At 40.5% G+C, this 19145-nt stretch overlaps 1 protein-coding gene across 9 annotated transcripts in view; it reads left to right on the plus strand.

Moving 5' to 3' along the window:
• Positions 1-1093: 1093 nt before the first annotated feature.
• Positions 1094-19145, plus strand: part of ATF1 (activating transcription factor 1) — a 61417-nt gene continuing 43365 nt past the window's right edge. The window contains exons 1-2 of one of the 9 annotated variants that reach the window (XM_059935888.1): positions 1094-1184; positions 8576-8674. In XM_059935888.1, coding sequence (XP_059791871.1) covers positions 8582-8674 — 93 coding nt within the window. In that variant the 5' untranslated portion in view covers positions 1094-1184; positions 8576-8581. Of the gene's footprint in view, positions 1185-1376; positions 1610-1786; positions 1964-2444; positions 2530-8575; positions 8675-19145 lie in introns of those variants that run through there. The other 8 variants (XM_059935887.1, XM_059935894.1, XM_059935895.1 and 5 more) reach the window with 8 other exon arrangements.

Raw genomic sequence — 19145 nt, forward strand, 5'->3', positions numbered from 1 at the left:
TTTGTTAAGCATTCTGTCTTCTAAGGAAGAAACAACGGAACAAGAAAAGAACAATAAACTTAGAACCAGCCTTCCAGCCATTAATATTCTGGATTCTAGAACGACTGTCGCTGGACTTTGTTAATCATGAAAGGCCGATGTCTGAGAATCTCTTCTCCACTCCTTACCTTTATAAGGCACTTTGCTTTCCTATGATATATGACATTTTGATTCTTTAAATGTTGGGACATGGGATGAGTATTACACTTTCCCCAACTTTGATAAGAAGAGACACTTAAGAGAGGCTGGGTGATTTGCCTAATCAAAAGTGTAAAGTAAGGGCAGTTACCTATTGTAGGTTTTAATAGGTAGTCAGTGAATGACAATGGATAAACATTAGTGAGTTCTTAGGACTGTTAGTCTGGCACAGAGTTTAACTCTTGAGCTTTAAATCACATTATCTGGCCCTAAAGGTCAAACCAGGAAGGGCTCTATCCAGTCAATCAGTTTCTTACTTGGAGATCTCAAACTAGTAAACTTTCAGAAGAATTCTGGAACTTTCTATCAAGAGCAAACTGAAAGGTTTATCATTTGTTGTTTATTATCACTAGAAAACCATCAAAGAAGATTTTGCAAGGAAATGAATAAAGAAAAAAATTCAGAATAATGCATAATCCCTTCTCCAGAAAGGGAGACACACATTAAAAAATATTTTTTAAAGTTTCTGTAATATACCAAAATGACGGTGTGATTTTATTTTACGACACTCGATCGTACGTAACTTTTGTCTAGTTTAAAAGGTGGGGTAAATCTGTGCTTCAGCGTGACACAGTAAGTCCCACTAACACACTAGCCCTACGAGCACCCTGTGGGTGTGGCTTTTAATCCTTTCATGTGTGATGAAAGATACAACTCTTAACGCAGTTTTCCGGGATTAACATTAGTCTGGGTGGTAAGAAAAGCTGAGGACAAGCCTTCAAGCTTCAAGTCACTCTGTCTACAAGAGGCGGGCAGGTCAGGCGTGGGTCAAGGCCGGGGAGGACGACACCTCTAGGCCACAGCAAATAGGGGCTGAGCGCAACGCCCCAACCGAAGAAAACTGCCCCACGCCGAGCGGTCTCCTGACACCCCGAGCAGTTGCTGGCCTCCGAAAACACGTGTGGGAGCAGTGGGGACAGAGCTCCTGAAGCAAAAAGGAACCGCAGGTAACTGTCACGCCCCACTCTCGCCAGAATAACACCTCCGCAACACTAACTCGCCACCCCGGAGTGGCCCGGCACAAGATGGCGGCGCGTCACGTGCGCAACGCGATGACGTAGCACGGCGGCCCGCAAGGAGGGACGGCCCTAACCTCACCCCCCACGCTTAGTTACTCAGTTTTGCCCCCCTTCCCTCCCCCGCCCCCGGCCTGGTGTAGATCATGCCGCCAGTGGCGGCCCTGACTGCCGAGGAAACGGTAGCCTAGGACAGTTAGCTGTTACGTGACACTGATTCTCCCTGCCCCGCCTGACCCCTAAGAGGCACGTCCCCGCCAAGTGAGGGGGTGGGGAAGTGGGTAGTGAATTCGGATCCACCTGGGAGGGGGGAGTGGAAGTTCCCGCCCCGGACAGCGGCGAGGCGGCAGCCACAGGTAAGCGGGGGGCGGGGGTGGGACGGGCTCCCCTATCCCCGGGCAAGGGGAGGGCGCGGGGGCGCGGCGCCGGCGGGGACGCCAAGCCGGGTAGCGCGCCTGGTGGGGGTCGTGCGGGGCCGCCAAGGTGGGGGAGGGGCGCGGAGGGCGCGCGGCGGAAGGAGGAGGGGCTGCCCGCGGTTCCGGTTTTCCTGCTTTGGCCCCCGGCGCCCCTTCAGTCGGTGGTCTCTTCCTTCCTCCCTCTCGCCTGCTGCCCCCCCCAATGAAAATTAAACCGAAGACCTCCTGCCGCAGGGTGGCTTTCGCCTCTGAAGCCGCCCCTCTGCGGCCCAAGGCGAGCGCCCTCCGTCGAAGGTCTCGGGGTTGGGGCGGGAGCCGCGGGGAGGGCGGCGTGGCCTTGGCTTCCGCGCGTCTTCCGCCGAGCGCGGCCCGAGACCGGTTATCTCCGCCCGGGACCCCACAGAGCGCGCCGGGCGCCCTCGCGGTGCGGGGCCCGGGACGCTCTCTGTGTGGGCAGAGCCAGTCCTTATCCTCTGGGAGCTTCCAGTCGAGTGCGGAGACAGACGGTAGAATAATCACACATACCCTAAACAATCACGGAAAGGTGCAGCCGACAGGCGAGGAAGGGGAATGTGGAGTGACAGAGCTCGTCTGTTTACATCCGGACAGACGATCAAACCGAGCAAACGTTCTCTTTGATTTTCTCCTGTATCACAAAACTAAGCATGGTATTTCATAGCGTCAACTACGCCGTGGAGCGTCCCGCTTGATCTCTTTACAGTTATTGTAGATGTTAATCACTAGTTGTTTTGTCAGCTTTTGAGGCGTAATGGGCTAAAATAGTCATTGGGAGCCTTTACGTTTCTGAGGCTTATTCAGCATAGATTTGGCAAGCATCTGTCAAACTGGCCTCGTTTGTGGTAAGAGTTTGTACACTATGTTTGCTTATGTTCGCAAAATGCGTTTTATCCTGAAAATTTCATTACCAACAGAAATATGCAGTTTTATTAAAATGCTGTTTTTCCTATAGACTTTATAAAATGCAGTTTACTCGGGGTCTCAATTAGAATCACTACTGTGTTGCTAAAGACGAGTACGTTAGGTCTGTTATTTGCGGTTGTCCGTTAAGGTTCGGCTTCGTCTGTGCTACATCTGTGCAGTACTACTGTATCACCAGTAGGTGGTGGTACCTTCAAAAAATGCTTTTTTTTTTCACATGTCATCCCATTTATTTATACTAATGAATTTTCAGCTTTCAAGTAGGGTGTTGTCTTGTGCCTGAATTTCCCTGTTTCTAAAGCTAGGTTGGAGTAATTGTCTAAAGATATTTTGTTAACCATTATTTCTATCAGTTTTAAGTAGGTAAACCCAACTAAACACATTGATTTATTCAGCAGTAGTAAGTACAAGGTATTATATTGGGAACAGGATGTGGTTTTTGACTCCCTAGAGCTTGCATTCTGGTAGGGAGACAGAAAACAGGCCATTATTATACTGTGATAATAAGTGCCATGAAAGGTGGGGGAAGCATGTGCTGTGGGGATACAGCCAAAGCTTCTAGACCAGTCTGAAGGAGTCATGAAAGTTTGCCTGAAGTATAACTCATAGGAATAGGCCACTTGAAGAGGAATAGTGTTTTTGGCAGACGGAGTAGCATACAGGAAAGCCTGAAGGTGAGAGAAAGCAGTGCAGGCAAATTTGAAGATCTGAAACAAATTCAGTATGACTAATAGCAATTTTCAGGGGAGATTGTGAGTTGAGTTGTGGGAATGTTGAGCAAGAGACTTCTTGCCCGCAGGCTTCTACATCATCTATAGGTGGAGAAACTTAAGACCCTCTTCATTCATCAGATGAGAAAACTATACTATATTTGTTGATGTTTACTATTTTACTGCATACGTGACAGTCTCTGCTGGGCACAGAGCATACATTCACAAGATAGAGGCCCTGTTCTTAGGCACCTTAAGACTGGGGAAAACAGACATGCCTATAAACACAGTTCAGAATGTTAAGTAACCTCATTAGAAATATCTGCAAGGCACAGTGGAACAAGCATTAAGGAAGGAAGGACCTAGAGCAGTTGGGAACATAATGTTTGGGATGAAACTTGACAATGAGGAGTTTGCCAGGTGGACAAGTTGGGGATGTGAAGGTATTCTTGGAAGAGGGGCAGTGTGGAATGAAAGAACATGGATTTTGGCTTAAAACAGTTCTGGCTTCAGATCTTGCATTCACATCTTACTGTGAGATCTACAGAAATGGCAATTTCTTTGAGCCTCAATTTACACATCTCTAAAATAGGGAATCCAAAAAAATAATAATAAGGAATCCAGGTGATGATATATAAAGAGCTCTTAGTTTAGTGCCTAGCATATGTTCCTTTCTTAACAAGCTTTCTTAAAAGTGCCATGCCTTTACTTTAACATTCTTCATATGTCAGCAGGATCGTGATTTAGCTCCCCAAATTCATTCCCATTGATGGTACTTTTTTTTTCTTCTTTCAGTCTGTTTATTTTATTCATTTGAAATCCAGTTCGATTCTTTTTTTTTTTTTTGCCACGCTGCATGGCTTGCGGGATCTTAGTTCCCCGAACAGGGATTGAACCCTGGGGCCACGGCAGTGAAAGCACCGAGTCCTAACCACTGGACTGCCAGGGAACTCCCCCATTGATGGTACTTTTGAAGCTGTGTTTCACTGCCCACTTGTGATTCTGCCCAACTTGGGATTGTTTCATGTTAAGCTTCCATCTGCTGCCTGGGGCTTACTTTATTTTTACAGAAAATGTATGCATAAAATTCTGTGTTGAGCAAGTTTTTAACAGATTGTTAATCTTAACCTTAATTTTAGGAATAATAGCTTAAAAAAGTAAGCAAATAAAGGTTACATTCTGATAGCATCACTAAAAAAATATGTATATATTGTTAATAATGAGCCGAAGGTATAAGGCTGCTTTCATTTTGGAAAAAAACCTGATTGGTTAATTCCTCTTTAAAAAAATCATAGAATAGGCTGTCTTCTTTTCTGTAGGAAATATAGTTGCAGTAATTGTCCAAAGTGTTATTTGCTGACTGTAGTGGCTTTTACTATGAAATGTCTGATGTTTTGTTGATGATGTTAGTTTCCATTAGATATAAGATTTCTTAATAATATTCTTATGGGGGAAAATCAGTGAGTCACAGTGAAACAGAAAAGTATCATTTTCAGTAATTTAACAAGGTATTATAAAATCTTTTATAGTTTCTTTCAGTGCTTTAGCACTACATCTTTTTTTTTTTTCCTCTCTGCTCTATATTCTTATGTCTTCTGAAATGGAGTGTTTAAAAAGGCATTTTCAGTAGCGATAGTATGTAGGAAGTATAAAATTCCATCTTTGATGCTGTATGTATGTTTAGTCTTTGGGATTACACTTCTCTTAGTGTAGATTAAAAATCACTGCACTCTTCCTAAAGAAGGGACTGTATATAGCTTAAAAGCAGTTCAAGAAACAACAAGGGAAACACTAGATGAACTTGTCAAAATTTAAAGTTTTAAAATAATCATAGTTACGTCATACTGGAAACATTTGTATCAAAATGAAAGAAATAAAATTTATATGAAGAAATAATAAAGGTAATAAGGAAAACACTAAGATCTGATAGATGGATGGACAAATAATACGAACAGAGAGCTCACATAACTAATGGAGAATTAAAGAAATGTAAAACAATGTACCATTTTCCATCTATCAGGTTAGTCATGACTAAAAAATTCACGGGACTTCCCTGGTGGTCCAGCGGTTAAGACTTCACCTTCCAATGCAAGGGGTGCAGGTTCGATCCCTGGTCAGGGACCTAAGATCCCACATGCCTTGGGGCCAAAAAACCAAAACATAAAACAGAAGCAATACTGTAACAAATTCAATAAAGACTTAAAAAAAAAACCACCCTGAATTCTTAAAAAAAAAAAAAAAAAATCCCCATTGCTAATTCTCATGTGCTTCTGGTGGACTATAATTCTTTCAGAAAACCTTAAATATTCATACTCCTTAACTAAGTAATTCTCGTTTTTAGAATATATCCTATGGAAATAATTTTAATTACAGAAAAAGCTTTATATACTAAACATATTAATCTCAGTATTGTTTTGTTTGGTAAAAAAATGTGAATTATGTACATTCACTGGATGGAATATTATGTAGCATTTAAATATGTTTCTATTTGAAACCTAGAAAATATTTGTGATAAATGAAAACAGGATACAAAATTGTACGTACATTATGTTTATGATTTTTTAAAAGTTGTGGAAAGAGAAGACTGAAAAGAAATTAGACAATATTGTAATTAAGTTTTTATCATCCTTTTTCTTTCTGTTGTATATTTTCCATGTTAGAAAAAAAGGCTAATGACATATTTAGAGGGAAAAGCATTAGAAACACTTTATGTTTGAGGTGATTTTATACCTTTTCTCAATGGCTAAAAACAGTAGCATCAATCCAGAGTTAAGAATGAATTTATTTTCTGCTGTCCAAAAGGGGAAAAAAAAGAGAAGAAAGAATATGCAGGCTTAAACTTCACAATTATTAAATTAATGATGCTAAGGGCCAAGTACCTAGTTGCCCCCTCTCTCTCTCTCTCTCTAAAAATTCTTTGAATTGTGGTAAAATACACATAAAATAAAATTTACTATCATAACCATTTTGAAGTATACAATTCAGTAGTGTTAAGTACATTACATTATTGTACCGCCACTATACAGAACTTTTTCATACCCATTAAACAACAACTACACGTCTCCCCCTCCCTCCAGTCCCTATTAACCACCATTCTACTTTGTTTCTATCGGTTTGACTTAAATAAGTGAAAGTACCTTAAAGTACCTTAAATAAGTGAAAGCATTCAGAATTTGTCTTTTTGTGACTGGTTTATTTCACCTAACATACGTCCACAGAGTTCATTCATGTTGTAGCATGTGTCATGATTTCCTTTCCTTTCTTTTTAAAGCTGAATAATATACCATTGTATATGTATATCACATTTTGTTTATTCGTTCATCCACTGATGAATATTTGAGTTGCTTCCACCTTTTGGCTATTGTTAATAATTCTCCTATGCACATAGGTGTACGAATATCTCTGTAAGACCCTGCTTTCAGTTCTTTTGGATATACACCCAAAAATGGGATTGCTGGATCATATAGTAATTCTATGTTTAATTTTTTGGGTTACCACCATATTGTTCTCCATAGCGACTGCACCATTCTACACTCCCAACCACAGTGCACAAATGTTCCAGTTTTTCCACATTGTTGCTAACACTTATTTTTTGTTTTTTTAAAAAAAATATTAGCCATCCTAATGGGTGTGAGGTGGTATCTTAATGTAGTTTTGATTTGCATTTCCCTAATTGAGCATCTTTTCATTTGTTTGCTGGCCGGCCCTCTCTCTTTTTATGTCTTTTCACATAACTAGAAAAATCTTAAATTCTACCCAAATCTTTTACCAGTCTCTTTCTAAGTAGTTCTCCTATTTGACATATTCCATCTCTCATAACCCATTTATTCTCATTCTTACCTAGCCTACATGTCCTGCAATTGATTATCTAGATCATCTAGATCTTTAGAAACTCCTTAGTTATGGTTTCATTTATTTATTTATTCTGTTCAACCTTTGCTCAATAAGTTCTCTATATTAAACTATGTATGCAATTAGAAACTGTTCCCTAGGGGACTTCCCTGGCAGTCCAGTGGTTAAGAGTCTGCACTTCCCCTGCAGGGGGCACAGGTTCAATCCCTGGTCGGGAACTAAGATCCCACATGTTGCACGGCCAAAAAAAGAAAAGAAAAGAAACTGTTCTGTAGACTGTAGAAAGGAATGCTTGGGCTTCCCTGGTGGTTAAGAATCCGCCTGCCAATGCAGGGGACACAGGTTCGAGCCCTGCTCCGGGAAGATCCCACATGCCGTGGAGCAGCTAAGCCCGTGCACCACAACTACTGAGCCTGCGCTCTAGAGCCCGTGAGCCACAACTGCTGAGCCCATATGCCACAACTACTGAGCCTGTGCTCTAGAGCCTGTGCTCCGCAACAAGAGAAGCCACCACAATGAGAAGCCCGCACGCTGCAACGAAGAGTAGCACCTGCTTGCTGCAACTAGAGAAAGCCCGCACACAGCAACGAAGACCCAAGAAAGCCAAAAATAAATTAAAAAAAAAAAAAATTTTTTTTTTAGTTTAAAGAAAAAAAAAGAAAGCTTGTGTTCCTGCACAGAAGACTATCTTATGTATACCATTTATTAAATTTAAACATGTTCATGTGGATCAAAATTGAAAAAATTTAAAAGAATATGCAAGGAAAATCTCTTTTCTCTCTTTGTACCATAGCTACCAATTCTCTTCCATGGAGGTAACCAAGTTACCAATTTTTTTTTTTTTAAGTATTTGTTTTATTTATTTATTTATGGCTGTGTTGGGTCTTCGTTTCTGTGCGAGGGCTTTCTCTAGTTGTGGCAAGTGGGGGCCACTCTTCATCGCGGTGCACGGGCCTGTCACTATCACGGCCTCTCTTGTTGCGGAGTACAGGCTCCAGACACGCAGGCTCAGTAATTGTGACTCACGGGCCCAGCTGCTCTGCGGCATGTGGGATCTTCCCAGACCAGGGCTCGAACCCGTGTCCCCTGCATTGGCAGGCAGATTCTCAACCACTGCGCCACCAGGGAAGCTCAAGTTACCAATTTTTAAACAACTATAGAGTATACTATCCATATTCTGTAGCACTTTTTATTTGCCATTTTAAAAGGTCTTATCATAGGTCACTACACACCCAGAGCAAAGGTGTGAAAACATGAGTCTGGATAAATTGAGCTCAGCCCTTAGTGTAGAAAAGCCTGTCTTGTTCCTCTTAAAAACTATGCATGTTAAGAAAAGAAATGTCTTAAGATTTTTTGAAAATGAAGTTAGAAAGCATCTTTTAACTGTTTTTTTTTCCCCTTACAGTTGATTATGGAAGATTCTCACAAGAATAACGCTTCAGAGACAGCACCTCAGTCTGGTTCAACAGTTCAGGGAGCTCATATTTCTCATATTCCTCAACAGGTAAGGCAGGAACCAGCCAAAACATTGAGCCAGTTAGGAATATTTGTTATGCAGATTAATCTGTTGTTTCGGATCACCAATTACTAACGTTCAAAAAAAGAACCAAGCAAAAGAGAAAAAAAACCTGTAAAATGTTGAAATGTATGGAAGGAAGGAATATCTGATTTAAATATCTTGTCAAGATCATTCAGTTTTATTTTCTGTTATACAAAGCATATTTAGCGTTTTAACATGTATATACTTCTCAGAACTTGGGGAGGTAGAGTTCATTTTATGTGGTACCTGATTTTTTAGATTTTTTTTCAGACTAATTTTGTTGCTGCATAAGAAAAATGAAAAATTATTTGGCCCTTTGGGCTGACTTGAAATAGAGACTAATAGTTTCAGGAGGCAAACCATCTTCAATTCAACAGATGTATTGTGGATATAAAGGAAATATTTTTGCTGAACTGGAAAATAGGCATATTCATTAGAGAATTTAAATTGACAGACATGCATATTGCAGAACTGATGATATTTTTAAAATTTCAAATTGTCTGATCCATGCACCTGACCCACTTCAGGGAAAACAACTGAAACTGTATTGCCAGTGACAGGATTTGAACTTTCAAGTAAAAATTAAAATTTTGGGTAACTTGTATTCACCATTGTGAACTTGACAGCTTCCCAGTAGCTACCAACTTTTTCGTTACAAAATTGTGTTACAAAATCATGCATGGTATAAGATCCATTCAGAATGCAAGATACACCAATGGATTTTAATGTTAACAGAATACACAGAGTTCAAATTATACATTGCAGACAACCTATAAGAAACTACAACCTGTCAAGTTTTAATGTAGTTTCAAAGGAGAATATCCACAGTTATCTGAAAAAACAATTAAAACAACCCTCCCTTTTCTGACTACATACCTGAGTGAGGCCAGACTTTCCTCATGTACCTCAACAAAACAACATATGGCAAATATTTAATGTAAAAGCACATAAGAGAATTCAGCTGTTTTCTATTAACTCAAACATTAAGGAGATTTGCAGAAATGTAAAACAGTGTCATTTCTCTCACGAATTTGGGGGGGGATATTTAGTCATATTAGTGAAAATATATCATTTATGTTAACATGTAATGGATTTATGATTGTTGTTTTTATTTTTTTTATTTTTTATAAATTTATTTATTTTATTTTTGGCTGTGTTGGGTCTTTGTTGCTGCATGCGGGCTTTCTCTAGTTGCTGTTTTTAAATGAACTGTTAAATAGTTTTAAAATTTCTGTTTAAATTTTAAATGTAAGTATTAGATTAGAAACTGACATAAATGAAATTTCTTTGGGGTCCTTAATAATTTTTAAGAGTATAAAAGGGTCTTGAGACGAAAAAGTTTGAGAACCAAGCAACTAAAGGATTAATCCTTCAAGCTTGATGTATACTTCTCTGTTATTTGGCTATATCTGTGAAGAATAATGATATCTTCCTCAGATGGTACTGGAAAAACAATGACAGAGTCTTTCATTTACCTTCTGTTAATAGGGCCCTTCACAGAAATGTTTTAATTCAGTTGGCTTACTTACAGATTTCAGTTATTTTGGTTAGATGTGAATGTTTTCCAGGTTTCCTCAGAAGCATATTTACAGAGATAGAATAAGTACATTTCTAGGTGGTAAATAATTTTATAGTGATTTTTAAAAATAATGTCACTGACTTGCTATCCAAATTCTTGTGGCTTGACTGCTTTATTAGACTCTAACTTCTATAAGGAAAAAGTATCTAATAACAGTAATATTTATTCAGTCATTCAGTATAAGGTGGGGATATAACAGTGAACAAAAGTTTCAGCTCTCATGGAACATACATTCTAGTGTTGGGGAGAATAAAACGTATCAGTTCGTAATATGTGCTGTGGAGGCTGATAAAGCAGAGTAGGAGGAATAGGGGGTTGTTGATGGGGATGGGGACTTGCCTTTTTATATAAGGTGGTCTGAGAAGTCGTATCTGTGGAAATACCTCTTCAATTATATGGACCAACAGCTGTAAACTCTGAGACTGACATGTGCTTGGCATGGTTAAGGAACAGCAGGGCAGCCAGTGTGGTAGGAGAGGGATGAGTGAGGGGAGAGGGATACAAGATGAGGCAGAGAGGTTTGGGATGGCAGGGGAGAGTGCCAGATGATGTAGGCATTGTATGCCACTGTAAGATTTCTGGCTTTTAATCTGGGTGAGATAAGTAACCTTGGGAGTGGTTTTTGAGTAAAAACATGATTTGACTGATATTTTACAGAGAAAGCCCTTTGATGTTTTAATAGGATTACTCTGGCTGCTTTGTGGAGTGGAAGTAGGAAAACCAGTTAGGAGGCTGTTACATTGATTGTGCATGAGACAATAGTGGCTTGGACCAAGGTGGTATTAGTGGTGGTGGTGAGATAAAGTTAGATTCTGGATATAATTTGGTTGTGAAGCCAACAGTGTTTGCTTTTTAAAAAAAAAAAAATTTTTTTTTAAATTTATTTGGTTTCACCAGGTCTTAGTTGCGGCAGGTGGGTTCCTTAGTTGTGGCATACGAACTCTTAGTTGCAGCATGCATGTGGGATGATCTAGTTCCCTGACCAGGGATCGAACCTGTGTCCCCTGCATTGGGAGCACAGAGTCTTATCCACTGCACCACCAAGGAAGTCCCCCAGTGTTTGCTTTTGGATTGGATGTGGGTTTAGAGGGAAAAAGGAGTCAAGATTGACTCTACAGTTTTTGACTTGAATAACAGTAAGAATGGAGTTGCTGTTTACTGAGATGGACAACATTGGTGCTTTTTTTTTTTCTTTTTGGGGAGATGTTGGCAATCAGGAATTTAGCTTTTGGGCATGTTAAATTTATGATACTATTTATTAGTTTTCTTTGCTGCAAAACAAATTACCACAAATTTAGTGGCTTAAAACAATACAACACACATTTATTATCCTAAAATTTCTGTCTTAGTTGCGTTCTGTGCTTCAGAGTTTCACAAGCTGCAATCAAGATGTTGGCTAGGGCTGGCTTCTTATCTGGAGACTAGAATGGAGAAGAATTCACTTCTAAGCTCACTCAGGTTGTTGGCAGAATTCATTTTATTGCAGCTGTAGGACTGAGAACTTTAATTTTTTTAGCTGGAGGCCACCCTCAGCTCTTAGAGGTCGCCTGCAATTCGCTGCCACCTGGCCCTCTCCAATAAGTAGTTCACAACATGGCAGCCTGCTACTTTAAGTTCAGCAGGAGAGTGAGAGTGAGTCTGCTGACAAGACAAAGTCTTATATAATACAACATAATCAAGGGAATGATATCCCATTCCTTAGCCATAAAATGTGACATAATCACAGCGATGACGTCCCATCATCTTTGCCTTATTCTGTTGGTTAGAAGCAAGCCACAGATCCCTCCCACACTCAAGGGGAGAGGATTACACAAAGGCATGAACACCAGAAGGTGGGGACCATAGGGGCCACCTTAGAATTTGTCTGCCAAACCATACAAGTAGATTTGTCCAATAGGTAGTTGGATATATATGGTCTGGAGTCCAGGGGAGAGGTCCAGACTGGAAATGTAAATTTAGGCATTCTAGATATATAGGTGGTATTTAAACTCATTGGGTGATTTCTGGCTTCCATTTAGGATGTAGAAAGCTGGGAAGCATATTGCTCCCACTGTAAAACAAGAGTAAGCTATAATATACAAAAATCATAACTTCTTTCGACACATTAGTAGTGGCATGTGGGCATGGCTCACCCGTAGCAGTAGCAGAGCACAGGAAGAAGGCAGGGCTGTCATACAGGGGGAAATAAGAATTTAGCTAAATTGGGGCTTCGCTGGTGGCACAGTGGTTAAGAATCCACCTGCCAATGCAGGGGACACGGGTTCGAGCCCTGGTCCGGGAAGATCCCACATGCTGCGGAGCACCTAAGCCTGTGTGCCACAACTACTGAGCCTGCGCTCTAGAGCCCGAGAGCCACAACTACTGAATCCCGCGCGCCTAGAGCCCATGTTCCACAACAAGAGAAGCCACCACGATGCGAAGCCTGCGCACCGCAATGAAGAGTAGCCCCCGGCTCACCGCAACTAGAGAAAGTCCGTGGGCAGCAACAAAGACCCAATGCAGCCAAAAATAAAAATAAATAAAATAGATACAACATTAAAGAAATTAAAAATGGTCAGAAAAAGAGAAGAATTTAGCTAAATTTTTATTGAATTGCTAAAGTCTAAGTGTAGGCTAGTATGAGAATATAGAACCCTTGGGAGCTGCAGACACAGGGTAGGTAACACCCACTCCAGGGATCTCCAAGAGCTGCTCATGAGAAAGATTAGGGGAAGCAAGGGAGACAAGAGAAAGCCTCTCAAGGTGGTACAGGCCTGCCTGGACCCTTATTCCCTGTGGAAAATAGCTTTAAGCCACTGGGGGAAGGGAATAAACCCCATTTTCCAGTGTGGGTGGGACAAGTGAAAGGAAAAAGAAAATCCATAAACCCTGAGGGAAGGGCAGAAAACTTTCCTGGGTTCAGACCGTTAGTTTTCCTACTACTGGGAGAAAGCCCTACCCCCTGAGACTGAGACTAGGCCAGGATAACAGAGCAACTTCTCTGTCTCCCCTCAGCCCCTCCAGCAAGTAAAGCAATAGCAGTCTATCCCTGGGGAGAGCTAAGAGTATGGAGAGACATTCTGGGTCAAGTGCGCAGAGAAAGCCTAAAGCTGAGGGTGGAGCAAGATCACTGAGAAAAACCCTCTGGCAAACCAGGCCCCACCCTAAGCAGAAGGTCACACTAGAGGAATTTAGAGCTGGTAGTGTACTTAAGGTAATCATAACAAAACCCAAACTCTGCTCAATTCCTGAATAGATTGACTCATCCCTCCCCCAGCCACCGCCTGCACTAAAAGCCTAGTAGAAGAAGTAGTGAAGAAGAACTACCATGCCATTTTTAGGCATGAATACTGTTTCCTCAGTCTCTACTATCTTACACATGATGTCCATCATTCAGGCAAAAATTATGGAGCACATACAAAAAAGCAAGGAAATAATCACCCACTGTCAAAAGTAAAAATGATCAGTAGACTCAGGATGACTCAGTTGTTAGAAGTATCAGATAGTGAATTTAAAATAATATATTAAAGGCTGTAGTGGAAAAAGTGGACAACATGTATGAACGGGAGGTAAATTTCAGCAGAGGAATAGAAACTGTATGAAAGAGTCAAATGGAAATGCTAGAAATAAAAATTGCGACATTGATGAATTGTGTTTTTGGGCTTATTAGTAGACTTGACACAGCTGAGGAAAGAATCAGTGAACTTGAAGATAGGCCAACAAAAATTATCCAAACTGAAAAAAGAAAAAAAAGTGGGGAGAAAAACAGAACAGAGCATCTGAGAGCTGTGGCACAATATCTAAATATTTAACATAAGTGTAATTAAAGTCATGGGACTACATGACGTTACTGGGGGTGAGTGTAGTCAGAGATGAGGTCAATGGATTTGACTCTGGGACTTTCCAACATTTGGAGTTTGGGGAGATTGAAGAGGGATGGCCAAAGCAGTAAAAAGAAAATCAAGAGAAATCGGGATCATGGAAATTAGGAATGACGGGATGGTCAACTATGTAAAATGCTGCTGGTAGGTCAAATGAGGAGTAACAGTAACTATTATATAGTCGATCTTCATTATTCAAGGATTTTTTTTTTTTTTTTTTTTTTGGCCGCACCTTGTGGCATGCAGGATCCTAGTTCCCTGACCAGGGATCAAACCTGCACCCCCTGCAGTGGAAATGTGCAGTCTTAACCACTGGACCGCCAGGGAAGTCCCTCAAGGATTCTGTATTTGCAAATTCACCTACTTGATAAAATTCATTTGTAACCCCAAAATCAGTACACACTCGTGTGGTCATTAGTGGACATGTGTGGAGTAGTGAAAAATTTGAGTCACTTTCTCAGTTGAGGTCGAACAATGCAGTACCCTGTCTTACAATTTTAGGTCTCATACTATAAACAATTCTCCTTTTTGTGGTCTAGTTAGTGCCATGTTTTTCACATTATTGTGCTTTTTGTTGGTGATGTTGCTGTTTAAAATGGCCTCTAAGCATAGTGCTTAAGTGTTAAGTGCAAGAAGGCTATGATGTACCTTATGTAGAAAATACATGTGTTAGATAAGTTTCATTCAGGTGTGACTTGTAGTGCTGTTGACCATAAGTTCAATGTTAATGAATTAACAGTACTATATTCCAGACTACCAAAATAAAGCTAATATTGCAATAAAACAAGTCACACAATTTTTTTGTTTTCCACTACATACAAAAGTTATGTTTATACTATATTGTAGTCTATTAAAATGTGCCATAGCATTCTGTCTAAACAATGTACATAGTTTAATTAGAAAATACTTTATTGCTGGAATTCCCTGGTGGTCCAGCTTTCACTGCTGAGGGCCTGGGTTCAATCCCTGGTCAGGGAACTAAGATCCCACAAGCCATGCGGCCAAGGGAAAAAGAAAAACTTTATTCCTAATAAGTGCTAACTTTTTGTGCCTTCAATGAGACTTGCTCTATGCAAGGTTGCCACAGACCTTCAATTTGTAAAAAATGCAATATCTGCAAAGCACAATAAAGTGAAGTACAATAAAACAAGGTATGCCTGTATTAAATAAGGTGTCTTTAAACAGAAACACACTTAAAACAATGTTATATATTGACCAGTTGATGAAAATATTGTGCCCAGAGGCTTGCAGCAACCTAACCCTGTATTTCCCCTAGGAACAATGGTTCAGCATTTGCTAATTCAGTGTACATGGCAGCTTTATAGAACATAACCACAAATAACAAGAGTTGACTGTATTTGGCAACATGGAGTTCATTGACAACCTTGACAAGAACTGTTTTCAGTCGAAGTGGGGATAAAAATCTAATTAGATCTAAGAGAACATGGGAAAAAGAGGGGAGAAAATGAGTAGAGAGGAGTTTTGCTGCAAAGGGATCTACAAAATGAAGTTGCTGGAGGGGGTTTTATAAGTCATGGAAGTTTTATTTTTATTATTACTTTTTATGATGGGAGGAATTAACAGCCTGTCTGTATACCAGTGGGAGTGATGCAATAGTATTTGATGACACAGGACATATAGAAAGGACAATCTGGGATGATGTCCTTCAGGAGGGGCGGGGATGAGCATTAGTCTGCAAGTGGTAAAATTTATTTTACGTGAGCATAGGTACCTCATCCATAATAAGAAAGCAAGCAAATACAGGTTAGGTAGGTAGATTAGGGATGAGGTACTCTGAAAGTTTTCTTTTGATAACTTCTTTGTTTTTCGGTCAGATAAAATGTTTTGAGAACGTAAGTGGACTAGGGATATGTAGTAGGATTGTTGGAGAGCATTAACAGACCACTTGAGGTTACTGATCATGAACTTAAAGTGTGACCATTAAGTTCAGTTGTGTGTCTTTCTACAGTCAGATTCAGGTACTTGCATACAGGTTACAGGCATAGTGTATGTGAGTTAACAGGTTGCTGTTTAGTCCAGAGACTACAGTGAAGCAAAAAAAGACAAGGACATTGAAGGTTATGTGATACAGTGATTATAATGCTGGACCATGAAATTTAAGCTGTATAAGGAAGAAGTGGGGACTTGATGGGGTCAAGAGCAGGGAAAAGATAGTAGACTCGATGGATTATAAGTTCCTGTGGAGTCCAAGAATTGTTGAGAGTCCAAATAGTAGAGGTAGTGAGTTGGAAGTAGGTGGTACTCAGAGAGGGGGATACTTGAATTTGAGATTATAGGGGGGTATGTTTATTGGTAATGATAAGGTTTAGGTAAGTAGTTCTCAACTGGAGTGGTACTGCTTCCCCACTGAGATGTCTAGAAATATGTAGGGGGGTAGGGATGGGGGTTGCCACTGGCATTTAGTGGGCAATTTAGAGATGCTAAATGTTTTTCATTGAGCAGGATATTCCTGCACGTGGAAGAATTGTCCTGCCCCAAATGCCTGTTTAGAAACCCTGTAGGGTATGACAATGGGAGTGGGTGGCCGAGAAGGGTAGAAGACAGGGCTTTGGAGGAGAGGAATCAAAAACTGGCCCAGGCATGGAAGGATACTGGATGTTGCATACTGAAATCACCACAAATTATATCAGGAATAGTATTGGAGAGAATAGAGTGATCCTGGGGCTAAAGTCTTAAAGAAATGAGGGGACATGACTGCCACAAGGACAGTCTGCTGCTCTGAGCCTCAAAGTTGGGAGTTTTCAGGTAGAACTTGGGACAGTGGCCTGGAGGTAGCAATGAAGAGCAAAGGAAATACCCACTCTGTCTGTAGGCTCATGGTATGAGTGCAGGAGAGAGGCAGTGTTCTCCAGAGGAGAGCAGAGGTTCAATTATGGCAAGAAGGTGAAGGAGAGGGACTCAGTACTTGATGAATTTCATTTAATTACAAAGTATATATAGATTGAGAGGCAGCCTTGCTTAAGACCTGGTCTGAATCCTGGTTTTGTCACTTAGTGACTCTGGAACATTGACTAAGTCACTTAACTTATTTATTAAATCACTTTTTTTTAAAAAATTCATTTTATTTATTTATTTTTGGCTGCGTAGGGTCTTCGTTGCTGCACACAGGCTTTTCTCTAGTTGCGGCGAGCGGGGGCTACTCTTCCTTGCGGTGCACAGGCTTCTTATTACAGTGGCTTCTCTTGTTGCAGAACATGGGCTCTAGGTGTATGGGCTTCAGTAGTTGTGGCACGCGGGCTCAGTAGTTGCGGCTCGTAGGCTCTAGAGCACGGGCTCAGTAGTTGTGACACATGGGCTTAGTTGCTCCGAGGCATGTGGGATCTTCTCAGACCAGGGATCGAACCCGTGTCCCCTGCATTGGCAGGCGGATTCTTAACCACTGTGCCACCAGGGAAGTCCCCACTTAACTTACTTAGACTTGATGTTCAGCATCTGGAAATAAAGGCATCGGACTTGGTGATCTGTAAAGTCTTTTCCAGCTCCTAACTTTCAGTAATTCTCATACTGTAGAGAAATTTGTGTACTTTAACTATGTGTGAATGGGGAAAGCAATGTTGATAGTAATAGGTTACATTTATTGAGTATCCACTGTGTGCCAAGTGTATTGTAAGCATTTTACATGTTTTAATGCCTTCAAACCTCTTACCAACTTACTGTGCTTTTCTAATCCTCATTTTAGAGGTCACACAACTAGTAAGGCTAGAGACATGATTTGAATTCCAGCAGTTTGACTTCTCTCACAGCTTGGGTTTCCTGAGAAGCAGACAGTGCGATAGACATTAGCATGCAGGAGGTTTATTAGGAGGTCCTCTTGGGATTACCACCTGTGGAAGGGAAAGAAAGGAATAGAGGAAGCAGGATTGAACAGAGGGAAAAGTTGGACTTTGATTCAGTCTCAATGAAGACCTCAACTGACCCTATAGGGAGATTTGAAGCTGCGATAGCTCTTCAGAATTGGGGTAAGGGACCAGCCAGGCCTTTATATTCCTGCATGCACCAGGCATTGGATCTTGACTGACCCGGGAAGGGATATGTGTGACCTCAGGCAGAGTGACTCTCATCAGCCAGGGCAATTCCAAAGAGGGCTGACAACTGAACACTGTCAGCAGCTGTCTTCCAGCAGCTGGGGAATAAGTCTTTTATCAGAGAAAAGGGGATCTGGCTGTTACATCATGGTGTCCACTGCAACTGCAGACTTTATAATCACCACAGTCCCTTGTTGCCTCCAGGCAGTGGATGATGATAAATGAGGATAATTTAAGACATTAACAAATAGGCTTGGCTCCAGAACACTTTTAAAACAGATTGATTTTCATTCCATTCATATTTTTGACATGAGAATTTAACCCAAGGGTTCGTCCAGGTATAAGCTGAGAATGTGTGTGTGTGTGTGTGTGTGTGTGTGTGTGTGTGTGCACCAGTGTTTTTGGTAATCCTTTCTTACCTGGCGATTATCTATATAATGTTTTGGATGTGCTTGGTCATATTGATTTTACTTTTTAGAAAAGAAAGATTCTTCTATAGAGAGTTAGAAATCTAGGTGAATTTATTTCAATGTTTCCAGTATGAATCGTATGGGGAATAGAAGAATAATTTTTCTTTTTCATTTGCTTAATAGGGTCTTTCACAGAGCTAAAGGTTTTAAATTTTGATTAGGTCCAATTTATAAATTTTTCCTTTTATGGATTGTGCTGATGTTATCTAAGAGCTCTTTGCCTAGAGCTAAATTTCAAAGATTTTTTTTCCCTGTTTCTTCCTAAAAGTTTTAAAGTTTTATGTTTTACATTTAAGTCCACAATTCATTTTAAGGTAACTTTTGTATAGATTTGAGGGGTTTTGTTATGTATGTACAATTGCTACAGCACCATTTTTTGAAAAGAGTATCTCTCCTCCACTGAATTGCTTTTGCACCTTTGTCAGAAATCATTTGGGCATATTTGTCTATTTCTGAGTTCTCTATTATGTTCCATTGATC

The sequence above is a fragment of the Balaenoptera ricei genome, chromosome 10 (genome assembly GCF_028023285.1).
Source record: "Balaenoptera ricei isolate mBalRic1 chromosome 10, mBalRic1.hap2, whole genome shotgun sequence".
Classification (NCBI taxonomy): Eukaryota; Metazoa; Chordata; class Mammalia; order Artiodactyla; family Balaenopteridae; genus Balaenoptera; species Balaenoptera ricei.